This window comes from Panthera uncia, chromosome X, assembly GCF_023721935.1.
Source record: "Panthera uncia isolate 11264 chromosome X, Puncia_PCG_1.0, whole genome shotgun sequence".
Taxonomy (NCBI): domain Eukaryota; kingdom Metazoa; phylum Chordata; class Mammalia; order Carnivora; family Felidae; genus Panthera; species Panthera uncia.
In genome coordinates, this window is record NC_064817.1 from 73,815,036 (window position 1) to 73,836,609 (window position 21,574).

The 21,574-nt window shown below is 35.8% G+C and overlaps 1 protein-coding gene across 6 annotated transcripts in view; it reads left to right on the top strand.

Annotated features, from left to right (window-relative positions):
• The window catches only part of DIAPH2 (diaphanous related formin 2), a 974,644-nt gene that overhangs the window by 463,607 nt on the left and 489,463 nt on the right, over nucleotides 1–21,574 (top strand). For all 6 annotated transcript variants that reach the window (XM_049644714.1, XM_049644715.1, XM_049644712.1 and 3 more), the window contains one exon: nucleotides 2,625–2,864. In XM_049644714.1, coding sequence (XP_049500671.1) covers nucleotides 2,625–2,864 — 240 coding nt within the window. The remainder of the gene's footprint in view (nucleotides 1–2,624; nucleotides 2,865–21,574) is intronic.

The window sequence follows — 21,574 nt, forward strand, 5'->3', positions numbered from 1 at the left end:
CTCTCTGTCCCAAAAATAAATAAATAAATAAAAAATTAAAAAAAAAATAAAATAAAATAAAACAAAAGGCAACTGACATGGGGCGCCTGGGTGGCGCAGTCGGTTAAGCCTCCGACTTCAGCCAGGTCACGATCTCGCGGTCCGTGAGTTCGAGCCCCGCGTCAGGCTCTGGGCTGATGGCTCGGAGCCTGGATCCTGTTTCCGATTCTGTGTCTCCCTCTCTCTCTGACCCTCCCCCGTTCATGCTCTGTCTCTCTCTGTCCCAAAAATAAACAAAAAACGTTGAAAAAAAATTTCAAAAGGCAACTGACAGAATGCGAAAAGATATTTGCAAATGACATATCAGACAAAGGGCTAGTATCCAAAATCTATAAAGAACTCACCAAACTCCACACCCAAAAAACAAATAATACAGTGAAGAAATGGGCAGAAAATATGAATAGACACTTCTCTAAAGAAGACATCCAGATGGCCAACAGGCACATGAAAACATGTTCAACGTCACTCCTCACTCCTCATCAGGGTAATACAAATCAAAACCACACTCAGATATCACCTCACACCAGTCAGAATGGCTAAAATGAACAAATCAGGAAACTATGGATGCTGGCGAGGATGTGGAGAAATGGGAACCGTCTTGCACTGTTGGTGGCAATGCAAAATGGTGCAGCCGCTCTGGAAAACAGTGTGGAGGTTCCTCAAAAAATTAAAAATAGATCTACCCTATGACCAGGCAATAGCACTGCTAGGAATTTACCCAAGGGATACAGGAGTACTGATGCGTAGGGGCACTTGTACCTCAATGTTTATTGCAGCACTTTCAACAATAGCCAAATTATGGAAAGAGCCTAAATGTCCATCAACTGATGAATGGATAAAGAAATTGTGGTTTATATACACAATGGAATACTACTTGGCAATGAGAAAGAATGAACTGTGGCCTTTTGTAGCAACGTAGATAGAACTGGAGATTGTTATGCTAAGTGAAATAAGTCATACAGAGAAAGACAGATACCATATGTTTTCACTCTTATGTGGATCCTGTGAAACTTAGCAAAAGACCGTGGGGGAGGGGAAGGAAAAAAAAAGAGAGGGAGGGAGCCAAACCACAAGAGACTCTTAAAAACTGAGAACAAACTGAGGGTTGATGGGGGTGAGAGGGAGGGGAAAGTGAGTGATGGGCATTGAGAAGGGCACCTGTTGGGATGAGCACTGGGTGTTGTATGGAAACCAATTTGACAATAAATTTCATATTGAAATTTTTTTTAATTAAAAAAAAGAAAAATTATGAACTATGCCTTGCTTCCATATGAAAGTAGATATGATCTATTCAACAGCTCATTTGCTTCTTTTGAAGGGTACTTTGTGGCTTAAGGACTTTTATGTTGTCAAATTATTTTTATCTTATCTACAAGATATCTCAGTGCCTACTCTGTGCCTAACATTTATATTCAAGAAACTAAACTATACGTGCCAAAAATAAATATAATTAGAACTTTTAATAATTTATTTTCATTGTTGGTGTGCTTGTGTTGTTCATATGTGTCTATCCCCATCTCCACCTCTGTCTCAGAATTAATTTGGTGAATGAAAGCTATTAAAATGACTTGGAGCTATAGGAAATTAACGACCAAAAGAAATTATTATCATAGGAGCTATACCAAAGGGAATAGAGAACATGCACGAATACTATGAAATAAGTAATTAAAACCTAACTTGAACTGTTTTGAAGAAAACCAATATAGAATTTTTGAATAATGTACTTAAAAGTAAGTTGATGTGATTTTACCATAACCTAATTATATAGCATCAACATTTTGTCAAGTAGAAGAAATTCTTTAGAGCATATATAAATATTTAATATATTTGGTGAATAGAAATCATAGGTTTAAAATTATTAAATGTTCAATCAGACCTAGTCTTCTGATTTCAAACAGCATAGTAATAGATAATTTCTTGGGAAATGTGGTTCACTTTTCTGTCATCATGCACATCTTTTATCTGTGGCCACCCTATTCACTCAAGCTCAATTTCATGTTTGTAAATTTTCATAGTTCACCTCAAGGACAAATTTTTGGCAGTTTAAATGCTATTGGTGACTTATGATTATGGAATTAACAAACAGCAAATGTTTAGCTTCAATAACATTTTCTTACTGTTATAAGGATGATTTGTTTAAAACTGAACAACTAACTTTTTAAAATTTTTATTAAAATATTCCTTTGGTGGGGCGCCTGGGTGGCTCAGTCGGTTAAGCGTCCGACTTCGGCTCAGGTCATGATCTCACAGTCCGTGAGTTCGAGCCCCGCGTTGGGCTCTGTGCTGTCAGCTCGGAGCCTGGAGCCTGCTTCAGATTCTGTGTCTCCCTCTCTCTCTGACCCTCCCCTTTTCATGCTCTGTCTCTCTCTGTCTCAAAAATAAATAAACGTTAAAAATATTAAAAATAAATAAATAAAATATTCCTTTGGAATTTCTAAAACAAACCAAAACAATGTTTTTTGAGACCCAGAGAAAATTCATTTTATGCAGAAATTTTACAGTACAGTCTATAAAGTTATCTCTATTGGAGAGTGAAATAACAGGCTTTATATATATGTTCTTATAGAGCATTTCTTATCTTACAGATGAGCTCAGTGAAAATGTTGCGGCCTCGTCTCAATAGCATTCTATTCAAGCTCACGTTTGAAGAACATGTAAACAACATCAAACCAAGCATCATAGCAGTAACTCTTGCCTGTGAAGAACTGAAGAAAAGTGAAAGCTTTAACAAACTTTTAGAGTTAGTTCTTTTGGTTGGAAACTACATGAACTCAGGCTCGAGAAATGCCCAGTCTTTGGGTTTTAAGATCAACTTCCTTTGTAAGGTAAGATAACATTTTAAGGTAAGATACAATAATAGTTTCATCTGTGAGAAGGGTCACTCTAAATAGAAAGGTACACAAGCAAAAAAAAAAAAAAAAAGTACGCTTTAAAAGAGTGAATGTTATGGTAAGTGAATTATATTTCAATTAAAACAGATCGATCTATATATATATATATATATATATATATATATATATATATATATAATTTTAGTGCAGTAAAGTCTCAAAGATATTGCATATCCTTTTGTAGTATAGTACTAAACTTTCTCATCATATCTTACTGGAGTTTGTAAATAAAAAAAAATTGCTTTTTATAAAGTAGATGCAATCTTGTATTTCATTCCCCTTGTACTTCTTTTATGTCTCTCCAAAAGGTATTTGAGGAGCTAAATGTAATGAGGTAAATAGCCAGAAACTTCTTTTTAAGTATGCTTTGCTTGTTCTAGTCTAAGCCAACAAAACTCTTTATTGTTGAACAGTGTTGTGTTAGTTAAGTTTATATTAGGTGTAGTCCATTAACTAAAACTTGAAAGAAAATCAAGTGACAATCATCTTATTGTTTTGATCAATAATAATGATTGACCAAGTCATTTCATGATATTATTTTTGAGATTTTAATTCTTGTGAGAAGTACAGAAACAGAGAAACCCAGAGGTGATTGTATATGCTCATTTCTAGGCTAAAGTGAACCACTTTATTCGAGAGAAAGATCTGTCTGTTACAAAGAGAAAGATGAATAGACTCTGAGGTAAAGACCCGTGAGAAAGCTGGAGAGAAAAATAAATCTGAAAACAAGCAATCCCTCTTTCACATCTCGCCATGCTTCCACTCTGTTTTCTTCTCACATCTTAAAACACTGCAGAACTTTAGTTAGTTCTTGAATTAGATTATAACAAGAATCCCGAATGTAAGAGTGGATATAAATTTCTTTTCTATTCATGCATTAAATAGATGTATATGAAATATATGTGGAACAGCATTTTAATATGTATCAAAAGTGATTTGTTTCTGGCAGTTCTAACTCAGGCAAAGAATAACATTTGTAGTAATAGGATATATAGTGGAATTGTATATGTTTACTCGTGATTTATTTTTGAGGGGTGTGAGGAAAGAGGGCCAGAAAGATAGGAAAGATCATCTGGATTCCTAGACCTGGTAAAAAAAAAAAAAAAGTTACTCCCTCTTCTTGTGATATTAGGGGACATTTGAAATTATTTGATAATCATAGAATAAGGCAATGCTTGTAATAAATGGAATAAGTCATAGCCAGATTTGTAGGATAAATCTAAACATTTAATACATTTTCATTCTTTGCATACCATATACTCAGTACTAATAAAGTCATCTCTTATGAAGATGCTACTTGTTTTGAGTATATGCTATATGCATAGTGAGTGAATCTTGAAGGTGTTTTTGGTGAATGATTATAAAAATATTATAAATTAAAAGAAAAGATCAATGTAAATTTATATTGTATGCCTATTTCACATTTGATTCATATAAAGAAGACATTTAAAACAAACTCTCCTTATTTGAATAAATATGTACCTTTTTAAGTGTCTTAATTTCACACTATTGCAATTAATTACATGAAGTGATTTTTTGAAGCAAGAATGAGTAAATCATTTATACACCAGAACAAAAGCTTATATTCATCTCACAGAAGGATTTTATAGTTACATCTTATATTTCAGAGAAAAGCTTCTTCCTGTCATCTACCACTCAAATAAAAGTTCTTCCATACAGCACTGATCTGACATCTATCACTAGAGGTATGCTCAAAGGATTCAGCACAAAGATTTTTGACAACTTCAAATAAAATAAAAATAATCTTGTGGGAAATACTATCATGTAGTAATAGATGTTCTAAAAGAGAAGAAGTGAATGTTTTAAAATGCCCCCTTCCCCCACCCTCCACTTTTCAGTAGGATTTTATCTTCAGGAAAATACTTGTCATTGACAAAGAGAAATATCATATATATGCATGATATTCCCCTAATGTCTAATATTAAAAGGATGCTCCTGGAATACAAAGGATTCTGAGTATGTAAATGTCTAAAATGACAGAAATTTACCAAAGTACGTAGAAATAGTTAGCTTAGGTTTGTAATCTGTTCAAACGTGAATTAACTACTGATGTATGATTAGCTAGAATTGCTGTTAAAGTCCAGTGATAAACAATTACTGGTTGATTTTTCTTATTTTTTTTCCTTAAAGAATCATAGAGGGAACTTCCTTTGTAGAGTGATGATAATGCTTCAAAAACTGATACCATTTACCCACCTAAATTACTCTAATGATAATTTCCTTTCCCAGTGAATTTAAAACTATAAATCTGCTCTTTACAAGAAGCTATAGAGTATGTTAAAATATTCACTTACTTAAAAAGGAGCTATGGTATAAGCAGTTAAGTTTATCAGATGTATTTTGTGGTAAAATAATATTAAAAATTCAGATGGTCACAGTTGGCTTCTATAATATTTGGGAAGAAAAGGAAAACAGATGTGTTAACCTAAATGTCAAATATAACTAAATGGTATCATTACTATAAGTACTACCCTCACCACAAAATGCTTTGTTAATTTGCAGCAGTGAATTATCACTTTGTGAGTCACCAAACCAGGGTTCTGAACTGTAATAAAAGTCATTTCCATGCATATAAGTTCCCAATGTTAGCTTGGCCCCTGCTTGCCTGTTGATTACTAAAATTTTAACCAATAGCAATGGTGCACTTCAGGGTCATTTATTTATGTTTTCAGTAATATACAATAATATATATAATCTGCATAAGAACAAAACATTTGAGAGGTGCCTGGGTGGCTCAGTCAGTTAATCGTCTGACTCCTGATTTCGGCTCAGGTCATGATCTCATGGTTCATGAGTTTGAGCCCCGCATCTGGCTCTGTGCTGGCAGTGTGGAGCCTGCTTGGGATTCTCTCTCACCTCTCTCTGTGACCCTCCCTCCCTCTTCCTCTCTCTTTCCCTCTCTCTCTCTCCCTCAAAATAAATAAATCAACATTTTAAAAAAAGAACAAAATATTTAAAAATACTTAGCACTCCCCATGCACTAAACTTTGTGGGTATATCAGATAAGGATCTTTGTTTGCAAGCAAGAGAAAGTGATTCTGCCTGATTTAAGGGGTGGGGGGAGAAGGAATTTCTCGGTAACATATGAGATAGCTCAGTCAGAAGCTGAGGAAATGCTGAATAATTTGGCCTTTAAAAGAGCAGCAACTATGGCAGCTTTGAGAATACAGAGAGCAGTAACAAATGGAAAGTATTTTCAGGAAATTGTCTTTGGGCCTATTAACTCCAACCATTTTCCTCCTCTTTTTCCTGATTTTGATTCAAGTTCTTATTATAAAGACTGACTGACCTAGTGTGGATTAATTACAAGAATACTCCTTGTCCAAGGGAAAGTAAAGAACCTTGTTTAACAGAACTACCAAGACTACCTGCAATGGAAGAGTGGTCATGTCCTGAAGGATGCTGTTAATTAAAGATAGGGACACCAAAGATTAGGGGCAGATGAAGGGATATCAGGCAGACCCAAACAAAGGCAAAACAAAAGAGATCATTAGTACACCAGAGGGATACAAACAATACAGAAGACACACAGAAATCTCAAGAAGCTAGTGGTACAGTTAAATAGCCAGGAAATATACTACATACAGAGTATTGTGATAGGCAGATTGTATCACAAGATACACTGTCAATGAATATGAAGATTAATGGCCATTGAGATTGACAGGACTTCAGAGAGGGAGGAATTTTTGGTGATGGGGTGAGGATGAACAGTACTATAAAATGGAACAGAAGGATCTTGAAGGATACATAGAATTATGTTATATAAGAGAAGAAGCCATAACCTTACAAGATAGGAGAAAGCTGGACTCAGAAATTTTGCTTTAGCTTCCATTTTGCCCATTACTAAGTAAGCCAGATTTTCATGGCTGAGTCAGTTACTCTTTATGAAACCCAGTTAGTCAACTATAAATGAGGAAATGCAGTGACCCTTGTTTATTTTGTTATATAGGGTTTTTTTCAGGGTCAAATAAAATGATTTTTGTCAGAGTTCTTTGAAAAATTATAATGTTAAATGGTAGTAGTTCTTTTATGAGATTATTTATTTATTTTAAGAAGGAGAGAGAGACCGATCATGAGTGGGGTGGCGCAGAGAGAGAGTGAGAGAGAGCATCCCAAGCAGGATCCCGGCTGTCAACACAGAACCCATTGCAGGGCTCGAACTCACGAACCATGGCATCATGACCTGAGCAGAAACCAAGTCAGACACTTAACCCATTGAGCCACCCAGGCTCCTCAGTAGTAGTTCTTTTTAATGATGATAGATAACTAGGTATAATCATTGTACATTTGAAGATGAATTAGAAAACCACACTGTCTGGAATATTGGGTATATGTTGGGCACAAATGATAACATTAGTAGGCCAATTGTGAGAAGATTTTGAGTTATTTGTATACTAGTTTAGATAACCTGCCTTCATAACTTTTTAAAAAATCATTCACAATTCATTTCATAACTTAAGAAATCCACAGACCTTTCTTTTTCTGCCTTGAGTTAATATCCCCTTCATCCATACTAGTCTCACCCATACTAGTCACCCATTTCTAGTCATTCTAGTTGGACAGAGAGACATAATAAATCATGATACAGTAAGATGATGTGCTTTTGTACAGATTTGAAATAAATTATACAAAGAACCTGAAGAAAATATTTACATTTACTGTAGAAAAATTTTATATACATTTTATTTTAAGTCATTAGCATTAAGATGATAAGGTAGTTTTTTATGTGTTCCTTTTCCTAAGATTCATCATTTCTATAAAGTATGTGTAACATATAAAAGCCTTATTTTCTAGAGACTTTCACATGGTATTAGTGACAGAATATTGTAGGTATTACCCCAAGTACACAAAGGAAAGTCTACAACTCCCCCATAGAAGTTATAAGGAAAGTAAAAGAGGTTCAGTTTTAATTAAAAATAGATTACTTATCATAAAATATGATTTGAAAGGAAAATGACTATGTCCATGGAAGCAAAGTGTGGAATATATAGTCCAAGAAAAAATCTACACACACACATACTCACACACAAAAAAAAAATCTAGGAAAAAAGTCCTATCTAAGTACTCTAAGAATTTCACATTTTATCATTCTTAGCTGAAATGAGGTGGATTGTTTCCATATAAATTTATAATGTTAACATAAGAAGGTGACTAGTCTTCAGTCTGCAGATAAGAAAACTGACACTCAGAGAAGGGAAATACTTTGGTTTGTGTATTGGTCAGCTCTGGCGTCCATAACAGAATACCACAGGATGGGTGGTTTAAACAACAGAACTTAATTTTCTCACAGTTTTGGAGACAGGAAGTCCAAGATCAAGGTGCTGGCCTGGTTGGTGTCTGGTGAGACATCTTTTCCTGGCTTGCAGATAGCTACCTTCTTGCAGTGTCATCAAATAGCCTTTCCTCTGTGCCCCACATAGAGACAGAGAGAAAGAGTTATATGTAAGTGATGAATCACTAAAGTCTATTCCTGAAATTATTATTACACTGTATGTTAACTAAGTTGGATTTAAATTAAAAAAAAATAGTTGAGAAAGTGCAGGAGAGCTCTGGTATCACCTCCTCTTCTTATAAGGACACTAATCCTATCAGATTAGACCCCACCCTTTTGACTTTATTTAACCTTAATTACCTCCTTAAAGGTCTTATCTCCAAATATAGTCAAATTGGGGGTTAGTGCTAAAACATGTGGATTACTCAGGATTGGGACAATCCCAGGCAACTCAGGATAGTGGGTGGTCACTTAAGTTATGAAAATAGAGGTAGGGTCCTAGCCTCCTAATAATGTTCCACTTTCTCTCTTTTTTAAACATGTAACTGAAACAGCTTGTCTTTTGCATTTTTATAGTGTCTTTCACTCCTCTTCTTCATCTAGTTTTTGCTCTTTATTCTTCTCTGGTTCCCATTGCACACTTTGAACACATTACTATAGAATTGTTTATACTTTAATTATTTTATTTCTCATTCTCTTTGAAGACGCAGAACTTATGGAATTTGGATGTATATTGTATTCTACATTAAATCCCCAGGGTCTATTTTATATGAAGCCATCAGTAAATTACTCTTGAATGAAAGCCAAGAAATTTGATTAAATAAAGGGTTTGTTGTCAGTGTTTGGCATAAACATTAACTTTTTTTTTTTTTAATTAGAGAATTTAGTTCCTCACAGATGTAAAAGTTATATTGTTTACCAGCAAAACTATTGAATATGTAATTGTCATACTGCTGTGGTTTATTTGTAAAAACATAAAAAATTATTGTTTGCTATAATTATAAACCAGCAATTCTACCTTCAAATATAAGTCAATAAATAAATACGGGACATTAATTTATAACCAAAGATATTTTAGAAAACAACCACTGTAGGATATACTGAAAGGCACCCCCCCAAAGTTCAATAAATCGTAGTCAGTATTCCACATATTTGGTTGCCTGTGTTACAGTTTATAAAGTGCTTTTCTTATGATTCAAGGAGGTGAATTATTAACCCATTTGCAAATTAGGAGACTAAAGCCCATTGAAGTAATGCAATTTTTCCAATTTGAAAAAGCTAATAAGTATCCAAGTTGAGTCTTAAATCTGTTTTCTGTGTCCCAAAACTGGCAAGCATACTGTCTCTCACTGCACTGTAACAGAATGTTTGGTTATACATGGCTCATTTCAAGGAAGCATTACAGAACAATTCTGCCACTTATGGAATTCTAAAAATGGAGAAAATGACATGTAGATTTTCTTGATTCTCTGGTAGCATGTAAAATGAGGAATCTCTTTTCTTATTCAAATTGAATTGGAAGTAATTGCAGGCATATTAATAGAAAATTTCTCTTCCTGGGGTGCCTGGGTGACTCATTCAGTTCAGCATCTTACTTCAGCTCAGGTCATGATCTCTGTGAGTTCTAGCCCTGCATCACAAGCTCCGTGTCAGGCTCTATGCTGACAGCTCAGAGCCTAGAGCCTGCTTCAGATTCCGTGTCTCCCTCTCTCTTGCTGCCCCTCTCCTGTTCATGTTGTCTCAAAAATCAACAAACATTAAAAAAAAATTAATAAAAAAATGAAAGAAGAAAATTTCTCTTCCTCTAATAGATTTTAATGTATCCAGGCATTAGAGCCTATATATTTGTAATAAAATAGCATTTAATAATCTGCATAATTATAGAGCTATCATTTGATTTTGTATGTATAAGTTCTCAGAACCTATCAGTTTTGTGTAGGCAAGGTTGGCTGCTGTTCTCAAGATTTTACAAATGAGAATCTTCTCTCCAGGAAGATAACTTACCCAGAATCACTCAGTGTCAGAGGCAGAGTTAGAATCCGACTTTTCCTGGGACTCAAATTATGTCAGTGGCTCAAGCTACTTTTAGAGTTTGATGGTCTCTTTTGCTTCACTGAAATATGCTTTTTCCTATAAGAGAGTGTTTAGCATTACTTGAATTTAGGGAAGTTGTGGTTGATAGTTGGCTGAGAAGAAAATTGCTTTGAAGGATGTAATTTGTATTAGAAAATTCCATGTAAGGGAAGATTAGACTCTCTATCAAGTACAGGGTTGGATGGAATGTTTGATCTTCTTCCCAAACTTTCCATTTCCTCCCTGTGGGTCCTTTAAAATTTCCTTCCTGTGGGACTATTTGTAGGAAAGAGTTTTCAGTTGGTGATCTCCCTGAGTAGTTGTAATCAGTGACATAGATCCAAATGTATAGCAAAATACAGAGGAGCTCATTTATGTTACTTTGCATTTTAAAATGCCATCCTGTAAAATAGTGACACCCCATACTACTTGTTCATAATTTATGACCAATAGACACAAACATTTCAAGTTAAGGGTTTGTGTGTGCCACATTATATTATTCCATGTAGGAACATTTACCGTTTTTGGCCGCTGAAACAACTAACCAGCTGAGAATGATTTAAGGACGGGATATCATTCTCAGCTTTAAATGGTTTCCTTTGTTCAGCTTATATGATGGTTGACCTTTATTTAAGTCCATTGTGTTTTATTGAATTGTGCTTAATGGGCTCTCATCATTGGGGACCACTGAATAGTTTCTTGGGACCTTAAAGATAAATGCTGCACTATTGTGGTACTATGCCAGTGGGACATTTTAGATTCAGTTTCCATAATTGTGTCATGGGTTTTTGTTTCCCTCATTTCTTCAGGTAACTCAATATACCAAAATTCATAATTTTCAAACAGCAAGCATTAATATTACTTAAGTCAAAAAGTCCAAAAGTGTTTAAATTTATAGAACACTAAATTTATTTTTTTAAGTTCTTTTAGTTCCCATATGTTACTTGTTATATATCCTAAAGCACATACTATTAATCAGTGCATGTGGATTTGTGCACATAGGCAAATGGTAGTACTAAAATATTGCTTCGGTGGTCCCATTTCTCTAGTAATTAGGATGTTTGGATACCAGCTCAGAAATTCAATCCAAAGCCCTCACGTCTGATGCATTTCACACCATTTAAAATATAAACAAAACACAAACTACTTTTTCTGAGCTTCTTGTCTTTAAAAATGCAGCCCTCCAAAAGTTAGAAACATATGATCTTGGCTCCCTGATTTTGTGATCCCATGAACATACCACCATATGTTTTGAAGACTGTCCTCCAGTTAGAAAATCAGCTTTTCCCACTTCTAAGATGTAGAGTATGTAGTCTCTTTATCTCTGTACTATAGTGGTCTGTACATACAGATTGACATAAGTAGAAAGAACACTTGGTGAAGGTAGTATGTATTCCTGTCTTTACAGGTGCTTTCTTCTAAGATGTCCATCTCAATTTTTACAGATGGTCATGACATTGTAGAGATTCATGTTAATGTGTAGATGCATTATATCTTTCTCATTCTCTGTAGCCTGCATTATGGGACTGAGATGGGAGAAAAAGCAAACTGCTGTATTAGCATGAGGAAAGCTATATGATCATGTTGGGCACAGGAATTAACCATTTTTGTGGATATTCTTCAAATAGGTATACAGGCATACCTCATTTTATGCACTTTGCACTTTGCAAATTGTGTGTTTTTTTTTTACAAATTATAAGTTTGGCAAGCCTGTTTCAAGTAAACCTATAAGCACCATTTTTCACTTGGTGTCTCTGTGCCACATTTTGATAATCCTTAGAATATTTAAAACTTTTTCATTGTTTGTTATAGTGATCTGTGATCAGTGATTATGACTTGCTGAAAACACTGATAATGGTTAGCTTACAGTATTTTTTTTTAAGTTTATTCATTTTTGAGAGAGGTGTGAGCAGAGGAGGGGCAAAGAAAGAGGGAGACACAGAATCTGAAGCAGGCTCCAGGCTCTGCGCTGTCAGTACAGAGCCTGATGCGGGTCTCGAACCCACGAGCAGCAAGATCATGACCTGAGCCCAAGTCAGATGCTCAACTGACTGAGCCACCCAGGCACCCCAGTTTACAGTACTTTTTAATCAATTAATTAATTAATTACGTACATAGGGGTTTGTTTTTGACATAATGCTGTTGCACACTTAACAGACTACTGTGTAGTGTAGACATAACTTTTATATCTACTGGGAAACAAAGAGGTCCATTTGACTTGCTTTATTGCAATATTCACTTTACTGTGGACTGAAACCAAACCTGCAATATCTTTGATGTATGCCTATAGTTATAAAAGCATATGTCTATCACAATACCTTTTTTGAAATTGCAACTCTGATTAAAAGAAGTTCATACATCTACTCTCCTACTTGCCTCTAAAAATACACATCTCCTGAGCTTATTTAAAGATGTTTCTCTAAGTTGAAATATTTATTGATTTACATTCATTGGTGCCAATTATCTTATATTTTAAATGTAACACTTGTTTGCTTTTTCAGAATCTGATTACATATGTTTAGATATTACCACATGTACAACACTATAAGCTGTGTGAAAACTTCATTATAACCACTCCCCACAATTTTTGGTTTACAAAATTATCTATAGAACACTAGTTTGTAAATGGAATCTGTCTGATACAGACTTGATCAGTATTCCTTGTTTTTTTGTTTTAAATATTAACATTATTTAACCCATTCCTTTTTTTTAACTTGTTTTATTTTTTATTTTTTTTTTAAATTTACATCCAAATTAGTTAGCATATACTGCAACAATGATTTCAGGAATAGATTCCTTAGTGCCCCTTACCCATTTAGCCCATCCTCCATCCCACAACCCCTCCCGTAACCCTCAGTTTGTTCTCCATATTTATGAGTCTCTTCTGTTTTGTCCCCCTCCCTGTTTTTATACTATTTTTATTTCCCTTCCCTTATGTTCATCTGTTTTGTCTCTTAAAGTCCTCATATGAGTGAAGTCATATGATTTTTGTCTTTCTCTGACTGACTAATTTCACTTAGCATAATACTCTCCAGTTCCATCCACATAGTTGCAAAGGACAAGATTTCATTCTTTTTGATTGCCGAGTAATACACCATTTTGTGTGTGTGTGTGTGTGTATCACATCTTCTTTATTCATTCATCCATCGATGGACATTTGGGCTCTTTCTGTAGTTTGGCTATTGTTGATAGTGCTGCTATAAACATGGGGGTACATGTGTCCCTTCAAAACAGCATACCTGTATCCTGTAGATAAATGCCAAGTAGTGCAATTGCTGGGTCGTAGAATAGTTCTATTTTTAGTTTTTTAAGGAACCTCCATACTGTTCTACAGAGTGGTTGCATCAGCTTGCATTCCCACCAACAATGCAAAGGAGATTCGCTTTCTCTGCATCCTCGCCAACATCTGTTGTTGCCTGAGTTGTTAATGTTAGCCATTCTGACAGGTGTAAGGTGGTATGTCATTGTCGTTTTGATTTGTATTTCCCAGATGATGACTGATGTTGAACATCTTTGCATGTGTCCATTGGCCATCTGGAAGTCTTCATTGGAGAATTGTCTATTGATGGCTTTTGCCCATTTCTTCACTGGATTATTTGTTTTTTGGGTGTTGAGTTTGATAAGTTCTCTCTATAGATTTTGGATACTAACCCTTTATCTGATATGTCATTTGTAAATATCTTCTCCCATTCTGTTGGTTGCCTTTTAGTTTTGCTGAATGTTTCCTTCACTGTGCAGAAGCTTTTTATTTTGATGAGGTTCCAGTAGTTCACTTTTGCTTTTTGTTTCCCTTGCCTCTGGAGACATGTTGAGTAAGAAGTTCTGTGGCCAAGATCAAAGAGGTTTTGCCTGCTTTCTTCTTGAGGATTTTGATGGCTTTCTGTCTAACATTGAGGTCCTTCATCCATTTTGAGTTTATTTTTGTGTATGGTGTAAGAAAGTGGTCCAGGTTCATTTTTCTGCATGTCGCTGTCCAGTTTTCCCAGCACCACTTGCTGAAGAGACTGTCTTTATTCCATTGGATATTCATTCCTGCTTTGTCAAAGATTAGTTGGCCATGCGTTTGTGGGTCCATTTCTGGGTTCTCTATTCTGTTCCATTGACCTGAGTGTCTGTTCTTGTGCCAGTACCATACTGTCTTGATGATTACAGCTTTGTAGTACAGCTTGATGTCTGGGATTGTGATACCTCCTACTTTGGTTTTCTTTTTCAAAATTGCTTTAGCTATTTGGGGTCTTTTCTGGTTCCATACAAATTTTAGGATTATTTGTTCTAGCTCTGTGAAGAATGCTGGGGTTACTTTGATAGGGATTGTATTGAATATGTAGATTGCTTTGGGTAGTATCGACATTGTCACAATATTTGTTCTTCCTATCCAGGAGCATGGAATGTTTTTCCATTTTTTTTTGTGTGTGTGTGTCTTCTTCAATTTCTTTTGTAAGCTTTCTATTCTTTTCAGTGTATAGAGTTTTCACCTCTTTGGTTAGATTTAGTCCTAAGAATTTTATGGGTTTTGGTGCAACTGTAAGTAGGATCGATTCCTTGATTTCTCTTTCTGTTGCTTAATTTTTGGTGTATATGAGTGAAACCAATTTCTGTGCATTGATTTTATATCCTGCAACTTTGCTGAATTCATGTTTCAATTCTAGCAGTTTTTTGGTGGATTCTTTTGGGTTTTCCATATACAGTATCATGTCATCTGGAAAGAGTGAAAGTTTGACCTCCTCCTGGCCGATTTGGATGCCTTTTATTTCTTTGTGTTGTCTGATTACAGAAGCTAAGACTTCCAATACTATGTTGAATAACAGTGGCGAGAGTGGACATCCCTGTCTCATTCCTGACCTTAGGGGGAAAGCTGTCATTTTTTTCCCATTGAGGATGCTATTAGTGTTAGGTCATTCATATATGGCTTTTATGATCTCAAGGTATGATCCCTCTATCCCTACTTTCCTGAGGGTTTTTATCAAGAGAGATGCTGTATTTTGTCAAATGACTTCTCTGCATCTATTGAGAGGATCATATGGTTCTTGTCCTTTCTTTTATTGATGTGATGAACCACGTTAATTGTTTTGCGGATATTGAACCAGCCCTGCATCCCAGGTATAAATCCCACTTGGTCGTGGTGAATAATTTTGTTAATGTATTGTTGGATCCAGTGGGCCGATATCTTGTTGATGATTTTTGCATCCATGTTCATCAGGGAAATTGGTCTATAGTTCTCCTTTTTAGTGGGGTCTCTGTCTCTTTTTGGAATCAAGGTAATGCTTGCTTCATAGAAAGAGTTTGGAAGTTTTCCTCCCATTTCTATTTTTTGGAACAGTTTCAAGAGAATATGCGTTAATTCTTCCTTAAATGTTTGGTCGAATTCCCCCAGAAACCCATCTGGCCCTGGACTCTTGTTTTTTGGCAGATTTTTGATTACTAATTCGATTTCCTTACTGGTTATTTTTATATTTTATATTTTTTATTTTTCTTCTTGTTTTTATATTTCTTCTTGTTTTATTTCTTTATATTTTTATATTTTTATATTTTATATTTTAAATTTTATATTTCTTCTTGTTTCAGTTTTGGTAGTGTATATGTTTCTAGGAATTTGTCCATTTCTTCAAGATTGCCCATTTTATTGGCATATAATTGCTCATAATATTCTCTTATTATTGTTTTTACTTCTGCTGTGTTGTTTGTGATCTCTCCTCTTTCATTCTTGATTTTATTTATTTGGGTCTTTCATTTTTCTTTTTGATCAAACTGGCTAGTGTTTTATCAATTTTGTTAATTCTTTCAAAGAACCAGCTTCTGGTTTCATTGATGTGTTCTGTTTTGTTTTGTTGTTTTGTTTTTTGTTTTTTGTTTTTTGTTTTTTGTTTTTTTTTTTGTTTCAATAGCATTAATTTCTGCTCTAATCTTTATTATTTCCTGTCTTCTGCTGGTTTTGGGTTTTATTTGCTGTTCTTCTTCCAGCTAATTAAGGTGTAAGGGTAGGTTGTGTACCTAAGATCTTTCTTCCTTCTTTAGGAAGGCCTGGATTGCTACATACTTTTCTCTTATGACCACCTTTGCTGTGTCCCAGAGGTTTTGGGTTGTGGTGTTATCATTTTAATTGGCTTCCATATACTTTTTAATTTTCTCTTTAACTTCTTGGTTAGCCCATCCATTCTTTAGTAGGATGTTCTTCAGTCTCCAAGTATTTTGTTACCTTTCCAAATTTATTCTTGTGGTTGATTTTGAGTTTCATAGCATTGTGGTCTGAAAATATGCATGGTATGATCTCAAAATTTTTGTATTACTTAGGGCTGATTTGTGTCCCAGTATATGGTCTATTCTGGAGAACGTTCCATGTGCACTGGAAAAGAATGTATATTCTGTGGCTTTAGGAAGAAATATTCTGACTATATCTGTTAAGTCCATCTGATCCAGTGTGTCATTCAAAGCTATTGTTTCTTTGTTTATTTTTTTATTAGATGATCTGTCCATTGCTATTTGTGGGGTGTTGAAGTCTCCTACTATTATGGTATTACTATCGATGAGATTCTTTATGTTTGTGTTTAATTGATTTATGTATTTGGGTGCTCTCACATTTGGCACATAAATGTTTACAATTGTTAGGTCTTCTTGGTGGATAGACCCCTTGATTATGATATAATGCCCTTCTGCATCTCTTGATACAGTCTTTATTTTAAAGTCTAGATTGTCTGATATAAGTATGGCTACTCTGGCTTGCTTTTGTTGACCATTAGCATGATAGATGATTCTCCATCCCCTGATTTTCAATCTGAAGGTGTCTTTAGGTCTAAAGTGGGTCTCTTGTAAACAGCATATAGATGGATCTTGTTTTCTTATCCATTCTGTTACCCTATGTCTTTTGATTGGAGCACTGAGTCCATTGACATTTAGAGTGAGTACTGAAAGATATGAATTTATTGCCATTATGATGCTTGTAGAGTTGGAGTTTCTGGTGGTGTTCTCTGGTCCTTTCTAATCTTTGTTGCTTTTGATATATATATATATATATATATATATATATGGTATATATATATATATATTTTTTTTCAAAAACAATATTGGTATTTGTGTGGTATTTGTGGTATTTTGCACACAACTTTTGGTTGTTTTTGATATATACACACACACACACATACATACATCTTTTCTCCGCTCAGAGAGTCCCCGTTAAAATTTCTTGCAGGGCTAGTTTAGTGGTCACAAATTCCTTTAATTTTTGTTTGTCTGGGAAACTTATTATCTTTCCTTCCATTTTGAATGACAGTCTTGCTGGATAAAGGATTCTTGCCTGCATATTTTTCTGATTCAGCACATTGAATATATCCTGCCACTCCTTTCTGGCCTGCCAAGTTTCTGTGGATAGGTCTGCTGCAAACCTGATCTGTCTTCCCTTATAGGTTATGGACTTTTTTCCCTTGCTGCTTTCATGATTCTCTCCTTGCCTCAGTATTTTGTGAATTTGACTATGATATGCCTTGTTGATGGTCGTTTTTTGTTCAATCTAATGAGAGTCCTCTGTGCTTCCTGGATTTTGATGTCTGTATCTTTCCCCGGGTTAGCAAAGTTTTCTGCTATAATTTGCTCACATAACCCTTCTACCCCTATTTCTCTCTCTTCCTCTTCAGGGACCCCTATGATTCTAATGTTGTTCCTTTTTAATGAGTCACTGATTTCTCTAATTCTTAAGTCATGTTCTTTTTCCTTAATCTCCCTCTTTTTTTCTGCTTCCTTATTCTGTATGTTTGTCCTCTATAATGCTGATTCTCTGTTCTCCTTCATCCATCCGAGCCACCGCTGCATCCATCTGTGATTGCAGCTCAGTTATAGCATTTTTAATTTCATTCTGACTATTTTTTACTTCTTTTGTCTCTACAGAAAGGGATTCTAATCTTTTTTTCAACTCCAGCTAGTATTCTTATTATCGTGATTCTAAATTCTGGTTTATACACCTTGTTTGTATCTGTGTTGGTTAAATCCCTGGCTGTCGTCTTTTGGTGCTCTTTCTTTTGGGGTGAATTCCTTCGTTTTGTCATTTTGAAGGGAGAAAAGGAGTTAATGAGGTAGAAAAATTAAAATTGAAAAAATACATTAAAAATATTAAAATTAAAAAATTAAACACACATAGACACACATGCACACACAAATCTAATAAATGATGCTAGATCCTAGGTGTGTTTTGGTCTGGGTGTTGAAAGTGGTTTGATAGATTAGAGAAAAGAAAGGTGGGGGGTGGGGAAGGAAATCATTTAAGACACTGAAGTAGACTAAAATGAGATGATGGGAGGAAAATAGAATTTGAAAAAATTTACCCAAAAGTAAAGAACATAGTAGAAAAAAATTTAAAAAATATATTTGTAATAAAAATTAAAAATGAAAATGATTTTTTTCTCTTTCTGTATTCAGGAAAAGAAACAAAAAAGAGAATAAAGAGAAATGAAAAAAAAAGAAACCGTTTGAAAATTTGAAAAAGTGAATACACTGTAGTAGACTAAAACAAAATGATGGAAGTAAAATAGAATTTGAAAAAAATTACATAAAGCAGAAAATATAGTAAAAATTTAAGGAAAATATTTTTAATAGAAATTGAAAGTAAAAATGAAGTTTTTCTGCACTCAAGAAAAAGAAGAGAAATCAAAAAAAGGAAAAAGGAAAAAAGGAAATCTTTGAATATTTGAAAAGGTGAATACACTGAAGTAGACTAAAATAAAATGATGGAAGATTGAATTTGAAAAAAAATTACACAAAAGTAAAATATAGTAAAAATTAAAAATGTTTATTAAAATTTTAAAATAAAAATGAAGTTTTTCTCTTTCTGTATTGAAGAAAAAGAAAAGTAGTTAAAAAAAAAATAAAGGAAATTGAATAGATGGACCTGCTAACAGATTGAAGTAGGAATGAAATTACTTCATTTTCCCCTAGAAGTCAGACTATGTAGCGCTTTACAGTCCAGAAACTAAGTAGGTGGTGAGACTTGTGGTCTTGAAGAGCAAGGTTAGCCTAGTTGGCCAGGCTCAGTGTAACGGCTCTGTTCTGCACTAGATGGCGTTGCTAGCCTACCGGGGTGGATTGTTGCAGAGTTTGTAGGTGTGTTTGTGCATGCGCAGGAATGGCGTAAATGGCATCACCCAGCCACCCAGTCTCTAGTATTGGAACTCTGTTCTGCCCAGTTAGCAATCACGCACCCATACTGTGTCTTCAGCTTTCATCCACTCCCTGCTTCTTTGCTGTCTGACCAAGCCCCAGGCAGTACCTCTCTCCCGAGTTTTGTCTCAGACGCGGCTGTTTTCCCCAGCCCCTTTCTTCTGAAGGACTGTGGCTTTGACCCATTCCACCCCTCTGTAGGAGGTATCACCAAGCAATGGCCAAATACCGGCTGCACCCAGGAATGCTTGCTGGACCCTGCTGCCACTGGTGCCCTGAGATTGCAGCCAGTTGCCAGCCAGCCCCAGAAAAAGTTCGCAAGATAGTGTAGCAGAAGCTTTTCAGGGATTATGAAAAATCACAACACACATCTGGCACCAGGCTTCACCCCTAATGACCTTGTTCCAGTACTAGCGAATGTGGCCTTTTTCTGGGGTCTGCTGGGACCAGGTGGCTTCAACAGTTTCTACCAAATGTCCTTCGAGCAGTGGAACCGCTTTTCCCTGTGTGGCCAGAGAACCTCCCGGACCCTACTCTGTTCCTGGGAATTTGACCTTCCCACCAGAGCACTGCCAGGTACCGAGCTGTGGTGTTGCAGACTTTGGGCTCCCCTTGTTTACAGACTTAATGGAATTTAAACCCTCTCCTTTCTCCTTTCACCCTTTGCAGTTTAGTCACTGTGGCTGTTTCCAATTTTCTACTTTCTCTCCATCTGTTTTTGGGGAGTGGTGCTTTTCCCATATTCAACCACCCCCCCAACCCTGTCTCCACCCTCTCTCTGCCTGCAAAAGTGGCTCCCTGCCCACCGCTGGCTTCTCTCCCCAAGTTCACCTCTCTGCACCATGTACCTGCTCAATTCTGTGGTTCATATTGTGCAGATTGTTGTGTTAATCCTCCAATCAGTTTTCTAGGTGTGTAGGATGGTTTAGTGTTGGTCTGGCTGTATTTCATGGATGTGATACACACAAAAAACTTCCATGCTGTTCCGCCATCTTGGCTCCTCTCTGTTTTGTTTTGTTTTGTTTTGTTTTTAATGAAATTTATTGTCAAATTGGTTTTCATACAACACCCAGTGCTCATCCCAACAGGTGCCCTCCTCAGTGCCCATCACTCACCCTCCCCTCCCTCCCACCCCCCATCAGCCCTCAGTTTGTTCTCAGTTTTTAAGAGTCTCTTATGGTTTGGCTCCCTCCCTCTCTAACTTTTTTTTTCCTTCCCCTCCCCCATGGTCTTCTGTTAAGTTTCTCAAGATGCACGTAGGAGTGAAAACATATGGTATCTGTCTTTATCTGTATGGCTTACTTCCCTTAACATAACACTATAAATAAAGAAATTGTGGGTTATATATACAATGGAATACTACTTGGCAATGAGAAAGAATGAAATATGGCCTTTTGTAGCAGCGTGGATGAAACTGGAGAGTGTTATGCTAACGGTATTCCTTGTTGATACTCACTTCTTTGGAGACATTATTTTTCTTCTCACAAGATTATTTTATTATTTTACTTATATATGTGAAAATGTTCTGTCCTTTAAACACACACACATGCATGCATGCACTCACATACTCCACAGGCCCTTAAGTGATCATTATATTGGAAGCCTGTGCTGCTATCCCATGTTTTAACTTGTATGTTACAGTGAAGTCGGCCTCCCATATGTCTAGATAACTTGCTATCTAGGCAATATGAAAATATATGGTACCCAATTACCTTATGTACGAGCTATTCCTGGTCATTGTACTCTATTGTGCAACCACACGATCTTTTTGATATGGAAGAGATTCCAATTTTTAAAAGTTTAATATTATGGGACGGACCACGGAAAAGGAATTAAAACCCAGACCTAGGGGTGCCTGGGTGGCTCAGTCAGTTGAGTGTCCTCCTTCGGCCCAGGTCATGATCCCATGCTTCGTGGGTTAGAGCCCTGCGTCAGGGTCTGTGCTGATAGCTCAGAGCCTGGTGCCTGCTTCAGATTCTGAGTCTCCCTCTCTCTCTGCCCCTCCCCCACTCTGTCTCTCTATCTCCCCAAAATAAATAAACATTAAAACAAGCCAGACCAAGCCAAAAAGTGTTTGTGCATGTGTGTGTATGTGTGTGTGTATGTATAGAGATAGAGCAGGTGATTAAGAGAA